A 17838-nucleotide genomic window follows, 5' to 3' on the forward strand; every position below is an offset into this window, starting at 1 on the left:
CATCTGCTCTTCTGTGAGTTCTCTGGGTACCCACCTGGCAGACGCGCGATGTATTTTCAGTTCCTCTGTCACAGTATACTGAACCCGTTGGAATGAGATGTAAAGTGAAGCGTAAAGTTACTTTCTGTCATTATGCAAAATCTCCGCAGCTTTGGTAATGTCATCTGTAACCGCGGTGGATGGTCTTCCAGAACGCGTTTCGTCAGTCACTCTCGTATTACGCTCTTTGAAGTGCTTCCACCACCGATATACTGCAGCGCGGCTAATTGTTTCTCCACCGAATGCTTACCGTAACATTTCATGGGTTTCATTTCCGCTATAACACAAAATTCAGTAACACATCTCTGACGTAATCTCACAGACACGTCTTCCTCATCCACCATGACGAAACGTACGAAGATCTTCCACTCGCTGTTACCAAACAAAGAAGTCTACGGCAGTCCAACCGCAGGTTCAGACACATCGATGTACGAGCTTCACAATAACCAGCATAGCGTTGCCACGTCCATGGGTGTAAGTACCGTAGGTGGAAGGGGTACAGCTGCTATGGGGCCTAGAGCTGAAGGGGGTCCATCTTCCTTGACAAAGTTACATATGTTATATAAATTTTTCACTACTGAGTGGTACACGGGCCCTTACAAACCTTTTGCTATGGGGCCTCAAAATACTGTACCTATTGTAGTTACGCCCCTGACCACGTCTACCTGTAGGACAGAAAAACAGAGGCAGTCTCATTACTTTTCAATCAGCCCTCGTAATAGCAGAAACACCTGGGTTAATTATGCAAATAACACCAAAGCATATTTAGGGACATGGACTGCCCCAGTTGTGTACAATTATTGCCAACATGGCTGCAAGAGGAGACTTCAGCGGCTCTGAAAGGCTGTTTGCCAGCGGAACTTGTTAATGTTTCACGGGACGCAGTGTCTAAGGCGATGTCCGAGGGAAGAGCCGAATAGGATGTTAATAGGGAGAAGCATCTACTCCAGGATCTGTGCATTCATTTGTGGCGTGACCACCATGGGAAGTCCACAGAACAGGACGTCTAGATGTGTTACAGTGTATAAACCGCTCGTTACGCCTGCAATGCTCATCTGTGAGCTCAGTGCTACAAAGCAGTGGAGGATGGTGCTATCATCTAATGAATCCTGGACAGACAAATGTAGGCGCAACCTGAAGAACTCTACAGCACCTAGACCTTGTTATGGGTACTGGAGGTTCTGTCATTTTGTGGGTGCATAAGTCCTGGCATGGACTGGGTGCAGTCATTGCCCCAAAAGGAGAGGTAATTTCTAACCATAAGTGACCATCTTCATCCCATGTTGCAGCATCTCTGTCCTCCAGGATGACAATGCCCAGGCCATGTGTGGTCACCCAATGCGTGGATGAGCAGGACACTGATGCTGTCCACATCACCTGGCCTCCTCCGTCATCACATCTGGAACTAACTGATAATTTATAGGATATTATGGAATGACATCAGAGAGAGAGAGTTCCAGGTTGGGTATGGGATGCCGGTGCTTACTACAAAAAAAAAAGGTGAATTTAAGGGCTTGGAGATTAATTTTAGGGAATTAAGACTTAACCTTAGCTGTTTGCCAACACCTGGGGTTTTCTGTCCTAAAATTGGATTGAACTTAATATTAAAGGTTTTCACCATACAGTACTATGGTGTCCTTTGCTGTTTGTGATGAAATAAAGAGGAGGAATTATTACACAAAGCTGTGATGGACAGGCCAGGTGAGAATTGATGGTGATTAATGTTGCCAGGGGTTCATCACTCAGATTGTTAAAGTAAATATAACAAATTGACTTTATTGCCCTCTGATAGCTCAAACTAAATATTCTGCATTGTGCATGAAGTATCTACTGTATAAGTTATTTATGGTACAGAATATATGTTATTGTCCCTCCATACCAACCCTTATAAATGGATTTAATTGCAGGTTACATGTGTTGGAGAGGGGAGTGCTTTTTGGGCAGAAGCAGTGACCACTATAATATATTTGAAAAAAACGTGCACCCAAAGTAGCTGTGAAAGGTAAAACACCACTAGAGGCACAGTCTGGAAGAAAGCCAGGTGTCAATCATCTCAGAGTCTTTAGATGCAGAGCATATGCATACATCCCTAAGGAGAAAAGGTTTACGCTAGATCCCAAATCAATCGTGTATCATGCTTGGATAATGCCAAGAAAGTAAAGGGTACAGACTATGGGACATTACAAAGGCTTATAAAATCCAGGGATGTGGTGTTCCATGAAAAAGCACCACCTAATGTGATTCTGGGATAACCTCAGCACAAGTTTATTAAGCTGGATATGCCAGAAACTGAAAATGTGTCTGAGTTTGAGACTGTTAATGTGGATATTGCCTGTTACAAAGCCCTCAAAAATCTGGGATTGACTATGGGAAAATCTTGCATGTTGCAAGGTGCAGTCATCAGCTGGGAAAGCAGAACGTAACCCACTGTTATCCACCACTGAGGAGGGTAAATGGCATTTACAGAAACTGCCCAGGAACCCTTATGGTAAAAAAGATATTGTGTGAGTTAAGTCTACTTTGCCGAGATGAGACTGACAACAACAGTGCGACTGACTTGTCCTCTTGTACCATGGATGGTCCAAGCACATTGCTATTATTATTATTATTATCCTTTATTTATATGGGGCCACAAGGGTTTCACAGCGCCTTACACAGTACATAAGCAAATGATCTCACAAGAAAACATAATTAACAGTACCAAACAATGCAGGGCAAGGACATAGTTGATACGTTTAGCTACATTAGCGATTGTAACACTTAAAAAAGCAGCAGGAAGTCAGCAACCAAGTGTAAGTGATAGTATAAATAAAGGAAGGAGAAGCACATGAGGGAAGAGGGCCCTGCTCGTGAGAGCTTACTGTACATTCTAAAGACTCCATAGGTGAATTAGTGGAGAAAAGCTCTAGCAGCGTAACCTACGAAGCAGCGGAAGATAGTATTTCAATGAAAGGACTGATGTCACAATCACTAAATGTGTTCCTGAAAATATGTGGACTGAAATATATTTAATTGTTGATCTCTTTCACTGTTACTGTTTCAATGTTTTTGGTTACAGGAGGACTGAGAAATGTCTATGCAAAGTGTAATATTTATGCGTAGCCGGAGACAGCCCTGAGTAGGGGGAGTGCGTCCGCGCCGTCTCCTGATGCAATGCCGGGGTGTGGGCACCAAGCCTTGATGAGCTTTGTTACAGTGTCAGACTGCTGTACAGACGCATAGTACATAGCTCCCATCAGAGACTTGTTATTACTGCCTCCCGCTATTACCGCATTAACCCTCTGTGTTACCGCTGTTACTAATAAACCATCATGCTGGTTAGAGGTGTCTGTGTTGATGAATATCCATTTCACATTCACACCTACAGCAATCATATAGGTTCTACCAATAACATGCTCCAGTACGATTATTTCCTACCTATGGACATTTCACCATCTCAAGTTATTCTTCCTTTCAGAAACATCAATATTAGCGTTTGTCTAGATCAGTGGTTCTCAAACTCGGTCCTCAGGACCCCTCACAGTTCACTTTTTGCAGGTCACCCAGCAGGTGCACAGGTGTATTCATTACTCACTGACACATTATAAAATATCAACAGATGCAGCTAATTATTTCACTAGTAATTATGTGAGGAGACCTGCAAAACATGCACTGTTTGGGGTCCTGAGGACCGAATTTGAGAACCTGTGGTCTAGATCTTTGAAGCAGTGTTAGCAACAGACATCTAAGATTGGAGATAAGCAGGTGAAATATTGTATAAGGTGCAGTACAGAGCTCGCTTTTGAGGAGGACCCCTTGTATGTGACATTAGTATTCCCTAGGGAATACACATTATATAGTAAATCATGGAACCCATCAGTGTGGTATTATATGGTAAGTAAATTATGTAACTACTCAGTGTAGCACTATATATGGTATATGATGGAACTCTTCAGTGTGGTGTTATATGGTAAATGATGGAACCCATCAGTGTAGCATTACTGTATATGGTAAAAGCTGGAACCCATCAGTGTGGTATTACATGGTAAATGATGGAACCCATCAGTGTGGTGCTACATGGTCAATTATGGAACTCCTCAGTGTGGTGTTATATGGTAAATGATGGAACCCATCAGTGTGGTGTTATATGGTAAGTGATGGAACCCATCAGTGTGATGTTATATGGTAAATGATGGAACCCATCAGTGTGGTGTTATATGGTAAATGATTGGAACCCATCAGTGTGGTGTCATGTGGTAAATGATGGAACCCATCAGTGTGGTGTCATATGGTAAATGATGGAACCCATCAGTGTGGTGTTATATGGTATATGATGGAACTCTTCAGTGTGGTGTTATATGGTAAATGATGGAACTCCTCAGTGTAGCATTACTGTATATGGTAAATGATGGAACCCATCAGTGTAGCATTACTGTATATGGTAAAAGCTGGAACCCATCAGTGTGGTATTACATGGTAAATGATGGAACCCATCAGTGTGGTGCTACATGGTCAATTATGGAACTCCTCAGTGTGGTGTTATATGGTAAATGATGGAACCCATCAGTGTGGTGTTATATGGTAAGTGATGGAACCCATCAGTGTGATGTTATATGGTAAATGATGGAACCCATCAGTGTGGTGTTATATGGTAAATGATTGGAACCCATCAGTGTGGTGTCATGTGGTAAATGATGGAACCCATCAGTGTGGTGTCATATGGTAAATGATGGAACCCATCAGTGTGGTGTTATATGGTAAATGATGGAACCCATCAGTGTGGTGTTATATGGTAAATGATGGAACCCATCAGTGTAGCGTTATATGATGGAACCCATCAGTGTGGTGTTATATGGTAAATGATGGAACCCATCAGTGTGGTGCTACATGGTAAATGATGGAACCCATCAGTGTGGTTATATGGTAAATGATGGAACCCATCAGTGTGGTGTTATATGATTGAACCCATCAGTGTGGTGTTATATGGTAAATGATGGAACCCATCAGAGTGGTGTTATATGGTAAATGATGGAACCCATCAGTGTGGTGTTATATGGTAATTGATGGAACCCATCAGTGTGGTGTTATATGGTAAATGATGGAACCCATCAGTGTGGTGTTATATGGTAAATGATGGAACCCATCAGTGTGGTGTTATATGGTAAATTATGAAACCCATCAGTGTAGTGTTATATGATGGAACCCATCAGTGTGGTGCTACATGGTAAATGATGGAACCCATCAGAGTGGTATTATATGGTCAATTATGGAACTCCTCAGTGTGGTGTTATATGGTAAATGATGGAACCCATCAGTGTGGTTATATGGTAAATGATGGAACCCATCAGTGTGGTGTTATATGATGGAACCCATCAGTGTGATGTTATATGGTAAATGATGGAACCCATCAGTGTGGTGTTATATGGTAAATGATGGAACCCATCAGTGTGGTGTTATATGGTAATTGATGGAACCCATCAGTGTGGTGTTATATGGTAAATGATTGAACCCATCAGTGTGGTGTTATATGGTAAATGATTGGAACCCATCAGTGTGGTGTCATGTGGTAAATGATGGAACCCATCAGTGTGGTGTCATATGGTAAATGATGGAACCCATCAGTGTGGTGTTATATGGTAAATGATGAAACCCATCAGTGTGGTGTTATATGGTCAATTATGGAACTCCTCAGTGTGGTGTTATATGGTAAATGTTGGAACTCCTCAGTATGGTGTTATATGGTAAATGATGGAACCCATCAGTGTGGTTATATGGTCAATTATGGAACTCCTCAGTGTGGTGTTATATGGTAAATGATGGAACCCATCAGTGTGGTGTTATATGGTAAATGATGGAACCCATCAGTGTGGTGTTATATGGTAAATGATGGAACCCATCAGTGTGGTGTTATATGGTAAATGATGGAACCCATCAGTGTGGTGTTATATGGTAAATGATGGAACTGTGTATGGTAAATGATTGAACCCATCAGTGTGGTGTTATATGGTAAATGATGGAACCCATTAGTGTGGTGTTATATGATGGAACCCATCAGTGTGGTGTTATATGGTAAATGATGGAACCTATCAGTGTGGTGTTATATGGTAAATGATGGAACCCATCAGTGTAGCATTACTGTATATGGTAAATGATGGAACCCATCAGTGTAGCATTACTGTATATGGTAAATGATGGAACTGTGTATGGTAAATGATGGAACCCATCAGTGTGGTGTCATGTGGTAATTGATGGAACCCATCAGTGTGGTGTTATATGGTAAATGATGGAACCCATCAGTGTAGCATTACTGTATATGGTAAATGATGGAACTGTGTATGGTAAATGATGGAACCCATCAGTGTGGTGTTATATGGTAATTGATGGAACCCATCAGTGTGGTGTTATATGGTAAATGATGGAACCCATCATTGTGGTGTTATATGGTAAATGATGGAACCCATCAGTGTGGTGTTATATGATGGAACCCATCAGTGTGGTGTTATATGGTAATTGATGGAACCCATCAGTGTGGTGTTATATGATGGAACCCATCAGTGTGGTGTTATATGATGGAACCCATCAGTGTAGCATTACTGTATATGGTAAATGATGGAACTGTGTATGGTAAATGATGGAACCCATCAGTGTGGTGTTATATGATGGAACCCATCAGTGTGGTGTTATATGATGGAACCCATCAGAGTGGTATTATATGGTCAATTATGGAACTCCTCAGTGTGGTGTTATATGGTCAATTATGGAACTCCTCAGTGTGGTGTTATATGGTCAATTATGGATCTCCTCAGTGTGGTTATATGGTAAATGATGGAACCCATTAGTGTGGTGTTATATGATGGAACCCATCAGTGTGGTGTTATATGGTAAACGATGGAACCCATCAGTGTGGTGTTATATGGTAAATGATGGAACCCATCAGTGTGGTGTTATATGGTAAGTGATGGAACCCATCAGTGTGATGTTATATGGTAAATGATGGAACCCATCAGTGTGGTGTTATATGGTAAATGATTGGAACCCATCAATGTGGTGTCATGTGGTAAATGATGGAACCCATCAGTGTGGTGTCATATGGTAAATGATGGAACCCATCAGTGTGGTGTTATATGGTATATGATGGAACTCTTCAGTGTGGTGTTATATGGTAAATGATGGAACTCCTCAGTGTAGCATTACTGTATATGGTAAATGATGGAACCCATCAGTGTAGCATTACTGTATATGGTAAAAGCTGGAACCCATCAGTGTGGTATTACATGGTAAATGATGGAACCCATCAGTGTGGTGCTACATGGTCAATTATGGAACTCCTCAGTGTGGTGTTATATGGTAAATGATGGAACCCATCAGTGTGGTGTTATATGGTAAGTGATGGAACCCATCAGTGTGATGTTATATGGTAAATGATGGAACCCATCAGTGTGGTGTTATATGGTAAATGATTGGAACCCATCAGTGTGGTGTCATGTGGTAAATGATGGAACCCATCAGTGTGGTGTCATATGGTAAATGATGGAACCCATCAGTGTGGTGTTATATGGTAAATGATGGAACCCATCAGTGTGGTGTTATATGGTAAATGATGGAACCCATCAGTGTAGCGTTATATGATGGAACCCATCAGTGTGGTGTTATATGGTAAATGATGGAACCCATCAGTGTGGTGCTACATGGTAAATGATGGAACCCATCAGTGTGGTTATATGGTAAATGATGGAACCCATCAGTGTGGTGTTATATGATTGAACCCATCAGTGTGGTGTTATATGGTAAATGATGGAACCCATCAGAGTGGTGTTATATGGTAAATGATGGAACCCATCAGTGTGGTGTTATATGGTAATTGATGGAACCCATCAGTGTGGTGTTATATGGTAAATGATGGAACCCATCAGTGTGGTGTTATATGGTAAATGATGGAACCCATCAGTGTGGTGTTATATGGTCAATTATGAAACCCATCAGTGTAGTGTTATATGATGGAACCCATCAGTGTGGTGCTACATGGTAAATGATGGAACCCATCAGAGTGGTATTATATGGTCAATTATGGAACTCCTCAGTGTGGTGTTATATGGTAAATGATGGAACCCATCAGTGTGGTTATATGGTAAATGATGGAACCCATCAGTGTGGTGTTATATGGTAAGTGATGGAACCCATCAGTGTGATGTTATATGGTAAATGATGGAACCCATCAGTGTGGTGTTATATGGTAAATGATTGGAACCCATCAGTGTGGTGTCATGTGGTAAATGATGGAACCCATCAGTGTGGTGTCATATGGTAAATGATTGGAACCCATCAGTGTGGTGTTATATGGTAAATGATGGAACCCATCAGTGTGGTGTTATATGGTAAATGATGGAACCCATCAGTGTGGTGTCATGTGGTAAATGATGGAACCCATCAGTGTAGCATTACTGTATATGGTAAATGATGGAACCCATCAGTGTGGTGTTATATGGTAATTGATGGAACCCATCAGTGTGGTGTTATATGGTAAATGATTGAACCCATCAGTGTGGTGTTATATGGTAAATGATTGGAACCCATCAGTCTGGTGTCATGTGGTAAATGATGGAACCCATCAGTGTGGTGTCATATGGTAAATGATGGAACCCATCAGTGTGGTGTTATATGGTAAATGATGAAACCCATCAGTGTGGTGTTATATGGTCAATTATGGAACTCCTCAGTGTGGTGTTATATGGTAAATGTTGGAACTCCTCAGTATGGTGTTATATGGTAAATGATGGAACCCATCAGTGTGGTTATATGGTCAATTATGGAACTCCTCAGTGTGGTGTTATATGGTAAATGATGGAACCCATCAGTGTGGTGTTATATGGTAAATGATGGAACCCATCAGTGTGGTGTTATATGGTAAATGATGGAACCCATCAGTGTGGTGTTATATGGTAAATGATGGAACCCATCAGTGTGGTGTTATATGGTAAATGATGGAACTGTGTATGGTAAATGATTGAACCCATCAGTGTGGTGTTATATGGTAAATGATGGAACCCATTAGTGTGGTGTTATATGATGGAACCCATCAGTGTGGTGTTATATGGTAAATGATGGAACCTATCAGTGTGGTGTTATATGGTAAATGATGGAACCCATCAGTGTAGCATTACTGTATATGGTAAATGATGGAACCCATCAGTGTAGCATTACTGTATATGGTAAATGATGGAACTGTGTATGGTAAATGATGGAACCCATCAGTGTGGTGTCATGTGGTAATTGATGGAACCCATCAGTGTGGTGTTATATGGTAAATGATGGAACCCATCAGTGTAGCATTACTGTATATGGTAAATGATGGAACTGTGTATGGTAAATGATGGAACCCATCAGTGTGGTGTTATATGGTAATTGATGGAACCCATCAGTGTGGTGTTATATGGTAAATGATGGAACCCATCAGTGTGGTGTTATATGGTAAATGGTGGAACCCATCAGTGTGGTGTTATATGATGGAACCCATCAGTGTGGTGTTATATGGTAATTGATGGAACCCATCAGTGTGGTGTTATATGATGGAACCCATCAGTGTGGTGTTATATGATGGAACCCATCAGTGTAGCATTACTGTATATGGTAAATGATGGAACTGTGTATGGTAAATGATTGAACCCATCAGTGTGGTGTTATATGGTAAATGATGGAACCCATTAGTGTGGTGTTATATGATGGAACCCATCAGTGTGGTGTCATATGGCAAATGATGGAACCCATCAGTGTGGTGTTATATGGTAAATGATGGAACCCATCAGTGTGGTGTTATATGGTAAATGATGGAACCCATCAGTGTGGTGTTATATGGTAAATGATGGAACCCATCAGTGTGGTGTTATATGGTAAATGATGGAACCCATCAGTGTGGTGTTATATGATGGAACCCATCAGTGTGGTGTTATATGGTAAATGATGGAACCCATCAGTGTGGTGTTATATGGTAAATGATGGAACCCATCAATGTAGCATTACTGTATATGGTAAATGATGGAACCCATCAGTGTAGCATTACTGTATATGGTAAATGATGGAACTGTGTATGGTAAATGATTGAACCCATCAGTGTGGTGTTATATGGTAAATGATGGAACCCATTAGTGTGGTGTTATATGATGGAACCCATCAGTGTGGTGTCATATGGCAAATGATGGAACCCATCAGTGTGGTGTTATATGGTAAATGATGGAACCCATCAGTGTGGTGTTATATGGTAAATGATGGAACCCATCAGTGTGGTGTTATATGGTAAATGATGGAACCCATCAGTGTGGTGTTATATGATGGAACCCATCAGTGTGGTGTTATATGGTAAATGATGGAACCCATCAGTGTGGTGTTATATGGTAAATGATGGAACCCATCAATGTAGCATTACTGTATATGGTAAATGATGGAACCCATCAGTGTAGCATTACTGTATATGGTAAATGATGGAACTGTGTATGGTAAATTATTGAACCCATCAGTGTGGTGTTATATGGTAAATGATGGAACCCATTAGTGTGGTGTTATATGATGGAACCCATCAGTGTGGTGTCATATGGCAAATGATGGAACCCATCAGTGTGGTGTTATATGGTAAATGATGGAACCCATCAGTGTGGTGTTATATGGTAAATGATGGAACCCATCAATGTAGCATTACTGTATATGGTAAATGATGGAACCCATCAGTGTAGCATTACTGTATATGGTAAATGATGGAACTGTGTATGGTAAATGATTGAACCCATCAGTGTGGTGTTATGTGGTAAATGATGGAACCCATTAGTGTGGTGTTATATGATGGAACCCATCAGTGTGGTGTCATATGGCAAATGATGGAACCCATCAGTGTGGTGTTATATGGTAAATGATGGAACCCATTAGTGTGGTGTTATATGATGGAACCCATCAGTGTGGTGTCATATGGCAAATGATGGAACCCATCAGTGTGGTGTTATATGGTAAATGATGGAACCCATCAGTGTGATGTTATATGGTAAATGATGGAACCCATCAGTGTGGTGTTATATGGTAAATGATGGAACCCATCAGTGTGGTGTTATATGATGGAACCCATCAGTGTGGTGTTATATGATGGAACCTATCAGTGTAGCATTACTGTATATGGTAAATGATGGAACCCATCAGTGTGGTGTTATATGGTAATTGATGGAACCCATCAGTGTGGTGTTATATGATGGAACCCATCAGTGTGGTGTTATATGATGGAACCCATCAGAGTGGTATTATATGGTCAATTATGGAACTCCTCAGTGTGGTGTTATATGGTCAATTATGGAACTCCTCAGTGTGGTGTTATATGGTCAATTATGGATCTCCTCAGTGTGGTTATATGGTAAATGATGGAACCCATTAGTGTGGTGTTATATGATGGAACCCATCAGTGTGGTGTTATAAGGTAAATGATGGAACCCATCAGTGTGGTGTTATATGGTAAATGATGGAACCCATCAGTGTGGTGTTATATGGTAAATGATGGAACCCATCAGTGTGGTGTCATATGGTAAATGATGGAACCCACCAGTGTGGTGTTATATGGTAAATGATGGAACCCATCAGTGTGATGTTATATGGTAAATGATGGAACCCATCAATGTAGCATTACTGTATATGGTAAATGATGGAACTGTGTATGGTAAATGATGGAACCCATCTGTGTGGTGTCATATGGTAAATGATGGAACCCATCAGTGTGGTGTTATATGGTAAATGATGGAACCCATCAGTGTGGTGTTATATGATGGAACCCATCAGTGTGGTGTTATATGGTAAATGATGGAACCCATCAGTGTGGTGTTATATGGTAAATGATGGAACCCATCAGTGTAGCATTACTGTATATGGTAAATGATGGAACTGTGTATGGTAAATGATTGAACCCATCAGTGTGGTGTTATATGGTAAATGATGGAACCCATCAGTGTGGTGTCATATGGCAAATGATGGAACCCATCAGTGTGGTGTTATATGGTAATTGATGGAACCCATCAGTGTGGTGTTATATGATGGAACCCATCAGTGTGGTGTTATATGATGGAACCCATCAGAGTGGTATTATATGGTCAATTATGGAACTCCTCAGTGTGGTGTTATATGGTCAATTATGGAACTCCTCAGTGTGGTGTTATATGGTCAATTATGGATCTCCTCAGTGTGGTTATATGGTAAATGATGGAACCCATTAGTGTGGTGTTATATGATGGAACCCATCAGTGTGGTGTCATATGGTAAATGATGGAACCCACCAGTGTGGTGTTATATGGTAAATGATGGAACCCATCAGTGTGATGTTATATGGTAAATGATGGAACCCATCAATGTAGCATTACTGTATATGGTAAATGATGGAACTGTGTATGGTAAATGATGGAACCCATCAGTGTGGTGTCATATGGTAAATGATGGAACCCATCAGTGTGGTGTTATATGGTAAATGATGGAACCCATCAGTGTGGTGTCATATGGTAAATGATGGAACCCATCAGTGTGGTGTCATATGGTAAATGATGGAACCCACCAGTGTGGTGTCATATGGCAAATGATGGAACCCATCAGTGTGGTGTTATATGGTAAATGATGGAACCCATCAGTGTGGTGTTACATGATGGAACCCATCAGTGTGGTGTTATATGATGGAACCCATCAGTGTGATGTTATATGGTAAATGATGGAACCCATCAGTGTGGTGTTATATGATGGAACCCATCAGTGTGGTGTTATATGATGGAACCCATCAGTGTGGTGTTATATGGTAAATGATGGAACCCATCAGTGTGGTGTTACATGATGGAACCCATCAGTGTGGTGTTATATGATGGAACCCATCAGTGTGATGTTATATGGTAAATGATGGAACCCATCAGTGTGGTGTTATATGATGGAACCCATCAGTGTGGTGTTATATGATGGAACCCATCAGTGTGGTGTTATATGGTAAATGACTGGAACCCATCAGTGTAGCATTACTGTATATGGTAAATGATGGAACTGTGTATGGTAAATGATGGAACCCATCAGTGTGGTGTTATATGGTAAATGATGGAACCCATCAGTGTGGTGTTATATGATGGAACGAATCAGTGTGGTGTTATATGGTAAATGATGGAACCCATCAGTGTGGTGTTATATGGTAAATGATGGAACCCATCAATGTAGCATTACTGTATATGGTAAATGATGGAACCCATCAGTGTAGCATTACTGTATATGGTAAATGATGGAACTGTGTATGGTAAATGATGGAACCCATTAGTGTGGTGTTATATGATGGAACCCATCAGTGTGGTGTCATATGGTAAATGATTGAACCCATCAGTGTGGTGTTATATGGTAAATGATGGAACCCATCAGTGTGGTGTTATATGGTAAATGATGGAACCCATCAGTGTAGCATTACTGTATATGGTAAATGATGGAACTGTGTATGGTAATTGATGGAACCCATCAGTGTGGTGTTATATGGTAATTGATGGAACCCATCAGTGTGGTGTTATATGATGGAACCCATCAGTGTGGTGTTATATGATGGAACCCATCAGTGTGGTGTTATATGATGGAACCCATCAGTGTAGCATTACTGTATATGGTAAATGATGGAACCCATCAGTGTGGTGTTATATGATGGAACCCATCAGTGTGGTGTTATATGATGGAACCCATCAGAGTGGTATTATATGGTCAATTATGGAACTCCTCAGTGTGGTGTTATATGGTCAATTATGGATCTCCTCAGTGTGGTTATATGGTAAATGATGGAACCCATTAGTGTGGTGTCATATGGTAAATGATGGAACCCATCAGTGTGGTGTTATATGGTCAATTATGGATCTCCTCAGTGTGGTTATATGGTAAATGATGGAACCCATTAGTGTGGTGTTATATGATGGAACCCATCAGTGTGGTGTTATATGGTAAACGATGGAACCCATCAGTGTGGTGTTATATGGTAAATGATGGAACCCATCAGTGTGGTGTTATATGGTAAATGATGGAACCCATTAGTGTGGTGTTATATGATGGAACCCATCAGTGTGGTGTCATATGGTAAATGATGGAACCCATCAACGTGGTGTTATATGGTAAATGATGGAACCCATCAGTGTGATGTTATATGGTAAATGATGGAACCCATCAATGTAGCATTACTGTATATGGTAAATGATGGAACCCATCAATGTAGCATTACTGTATATGGTAAATGATGGAACTGTGTATGGTAAATGATTGAACCCATCAGTGTGGTGTTATATGGTAAATGATGGAACCCATCAGTGTGGTGTTATATGATGGAACCCATCAGTGTGGTGTTATATGGTAAATGATGGAACCCATCAGTGTAGCATTACTGTATATGGTAAATGATGGAACTGTGTATGGTAAATGATTGAACCCATCAGTGTGGTGTTATATGGTAAATGATGGAACCCATTAGTGTGGTGTTAAATGATGGAACCCATCAGTGTGGTGTCATATGGTAAATGATGGAACCCATCAACGTGGTGTTATATGGTAAATGATGGAACCCATCAGTGTGATGTTATATGGTAAATGATGGAACCCATCAGTGTGATGTTATATGGTAAATGATGGAACCCATCAGTGTAGCATTACTGTATATGGTAAATGATGGAACTGTGTATGGTAATTGATGGAACCCATCAGTGTGGTGTTATATGGTAATTGATGGAACCCATCAGTGTGGTGTTATATGATGGAACCCATCAGTGTGGTGTTATATGATGGAACCCATCAGTGTGGTGTTATATGGTAAATGACTGGAACCCATCAGTGTGGTGTTATATGGTAAATGATGGAACCCATCAGTGTGGTGTTATATGGTAAATGATGGAACCCATCAATGTAGCATTACTGTATATGGTAAATGATGGAACCCATCAGTGTAGCATTACTGTATATGGTAAATGATGGAACTGTGTATGGTAAATGATGGAACCCATCAGTGTGGTGGTGTATGGTAAATGATGGAACCCATCAGTGTGGTGTTATATGGTAAATTATTAACAACTTGGTTAATACAAAAACATTAAATCCCTGAAGACCACAAAAATAAATGTCAAAATGAAAATAACTACTATTTATTTGGCAGTTGTATTGTTCATTATATACATATAAAAATCTGTACATCTGTAGAATAGAAAATAAATGCTTCTTTATAACTTATATGTAAAAATCTAAATTTTTTAGTTTAAAACCCCCCAAAACAAAAATGAATTCTATCCCATTTAGAATATACAATAACATTGGCATAAAATACCCATACATCTTGTGTACAATATAGCGTACATTTATATACAGCTGTGGATACACAGCAAAGTTACCATCAGAGAGAATGCCTCAATATTGTCTTCCCCCCACCACCCAACACAGGTACATATACAAAGATATAACATACACAACAATAGTATAAACTCACACATCCACATGATAAACGCACACACCCATATGATAAACATACACAATAGGAGAAACATACACAACAATATGATTAACATACACACCTGCATAATAAACATAAACAACAGTATGATAAACATACACAACAATATGATAAACATACACACCCATATGATAAACATACACAACAGTATGATAAACTAACACACCAATATGATAAACATACACAATAGGAGAAACATACACAACAATCTGATAAACATACACACCCATATGATAAACATACACAACAATATGATAAACTCACACACCCATATGATAAACATACACAATAGGAGAAACATACACAACAATCTGATAAATATACACAATGTGATAAACATAGACACCTGCATAATAAACATACACACCCATATGATAAACTCACACACCAATATGATAAACATACACAATAGGATAAACATACACAATGTGATAAACATACACACCTGCATAATAAACATACACACCGATATGATAAACTCGCACACCAATATGATAAACATACACAATAGGAGAAACATACACAACAATATGATAAACATACACACCCATATGATAAACATACACAAAAATATTCTAAACATATACACCCATATGATAAACATACACAATAGGAGAAACATACACAACAATCTGATAAACATACACAATCTGATAAACATACACACCCGCATAATAAACATACACAAAAGAATGATAAACATACATACACACCCATATGATAAACATATACACCCATATGATAAACATATACATCCATATGATAAACTCACACACCCATATGATAAACATACACAATGTGATAAACATACACAAAAGTATGATAAACATACACAAAAGTATGATAAACAGACATACACTATATGATAAACATACACACCCATATGATAAACATACCCACCCATATGATAAACATACACAATATGATAAACATACACAACAATATCATAAACAAACACACCTATATGATACACATACACAATATGATAAACATACACACCCATATGATACACATACACTACAATATCATAAACATAAAAATAAGATGTTGTTTCACATAGAACATAGGAGAGATTGGCAACTACTGGTCATCCAGCTGTTGTAGAACTACAAATATCAGCATGCCCTGCTAACCTCTGACTGCCAGGGAATCCTGGGAATTGTAGTTCCACAGCTGCTGCATTGCCACATGCTACCTACATCTATTATATAGAGCTTCTGAAGTGGGAAGGGGCACAACATTGGACACCTCTCCAATTCTTCAATAAAATTACTATAATACATGAGTGCAGAGTCCTTGGTGAGGAAAGTAGGGACTATGAGACTGTGATCTCATCCTCCTGATCCCCCTCCTCTGAGTCTGAGAGGTCTGACTGCTTGCTGTGACTGCTGGAGCCTGTGTATGGGGAAGGGGGTAACTGTGAGTCCACCACTAGGTGGAGCTCTGCACGCTGGTAAGACAGGGCATCTTCCTCTCCTTCCAGAATCTTCTTCCCCACATCACTGAGGTCAGGGTTGGGGTTAAACTTGGTGGGCAAGGTCTGCTCCCGGCAGCCCCCAGAGGAGAGCAGTTCCCTCTCTTTGGAGTTCCTCCACTTCATCCTCCTGTTTTGGAACCAGATTTTCACCTAATATTAAAATAATAATAAAAAATTATTCAGATGAAAAGTAGTACAACAGGTAGTCATACCTTCTAGTGGACAAATATCACTTGTCTCCTTTGTCTACAACAGGCTTATATTACTGATCATGAACAAAGTGTAAACCGAGTGCGAGAGCCTTATATTGCCCTTAATAAAGTAGGGATTTTAGGGGTCCTCACCTGAGAGTCCTTCAGCCCCAGTTTCCCGGCCAGTTTCTTCCTATCCGGTTTGCTGATATATTTCTGTTTCTGAAACATCTTCTCCAGAGCTTTGCGCTGCACATCAGAAAACACGGCTCTGCGGAGCATCCCCCGGCGGGGCTTCCCACGGGCAGCCAGGGGCCACGAGAAGGTGCCAGGCATGGGCACCACTGAGGAGGAAGCTGCCAACAGGAACAAGAGAGGGTAACGTTTATTATCTCAATCAGTCCAACAAATAATGATGATGACACTGATTATATATATATATATACTCTCTCTCTCACTCTCCCTCTCACTCTCTCCCTTTCTCCCCTTCTCTCCCTCTCCCTCTCTCCCTCTCCCTCTCTCCCCCTCTCTCTCCCTCGCACTCTCTCCCCCTCTCCCTCTCCCCCTCTCCCTCTCACTCTCTCCCTTGCACTCTCTCCCCCTCTCTCTCTCCCTCTCACTCTCTCCCCCTCTCCCTCGCACTC

The 17838-nt window shown here is 40.4% G+C and overlaps 1 protein-coding gene across 2 annotated transcripts in view; it reads right to left on the minus strand.

Annotated features, from left to right (window-relative positions):
- Positions 1-15188: 15188 nt before the first annotated feature.
- Positions 15189-17838, minus strand: part of DBX1 (developing brain homeobox 1) — a 135008-nt gene continuing 132358 nt past the window's right edge. For both annotated transcript variants that reach the window (XM_088458955.1, XM_088458954.1), the window contains 2 exons: positions 17348-17550; positions 15189-17153 (listed from right to left, as the gene is read on the minus strand). In XM_088458955.1, coding sequence (XP_088315081.1) covers positions 16842-17153; positions 17348-17550 — 515 coding nt within the window. In that variant the 3' untranslated portion in view covers positions 15189-16841. The remainder of the gene's footprint in view (positions 17154-17347; positions 17551-17838) is intronic.

This window comes from Taudactylus pleione, unplaced genomic scaffold (genome assembly GCF_031769625.1).
Source record: "Taudactylus pleione unplaced genomic scaffold, aTauple2 ptg000875l, whole genome shotgun sequence".
NCBI classification, from domain to species: Eukaryota; Metazoa; Chordata; class Amphibia; order Anura; family Myobatrachidae; genus Taudactylus; species Taudactylus pleione.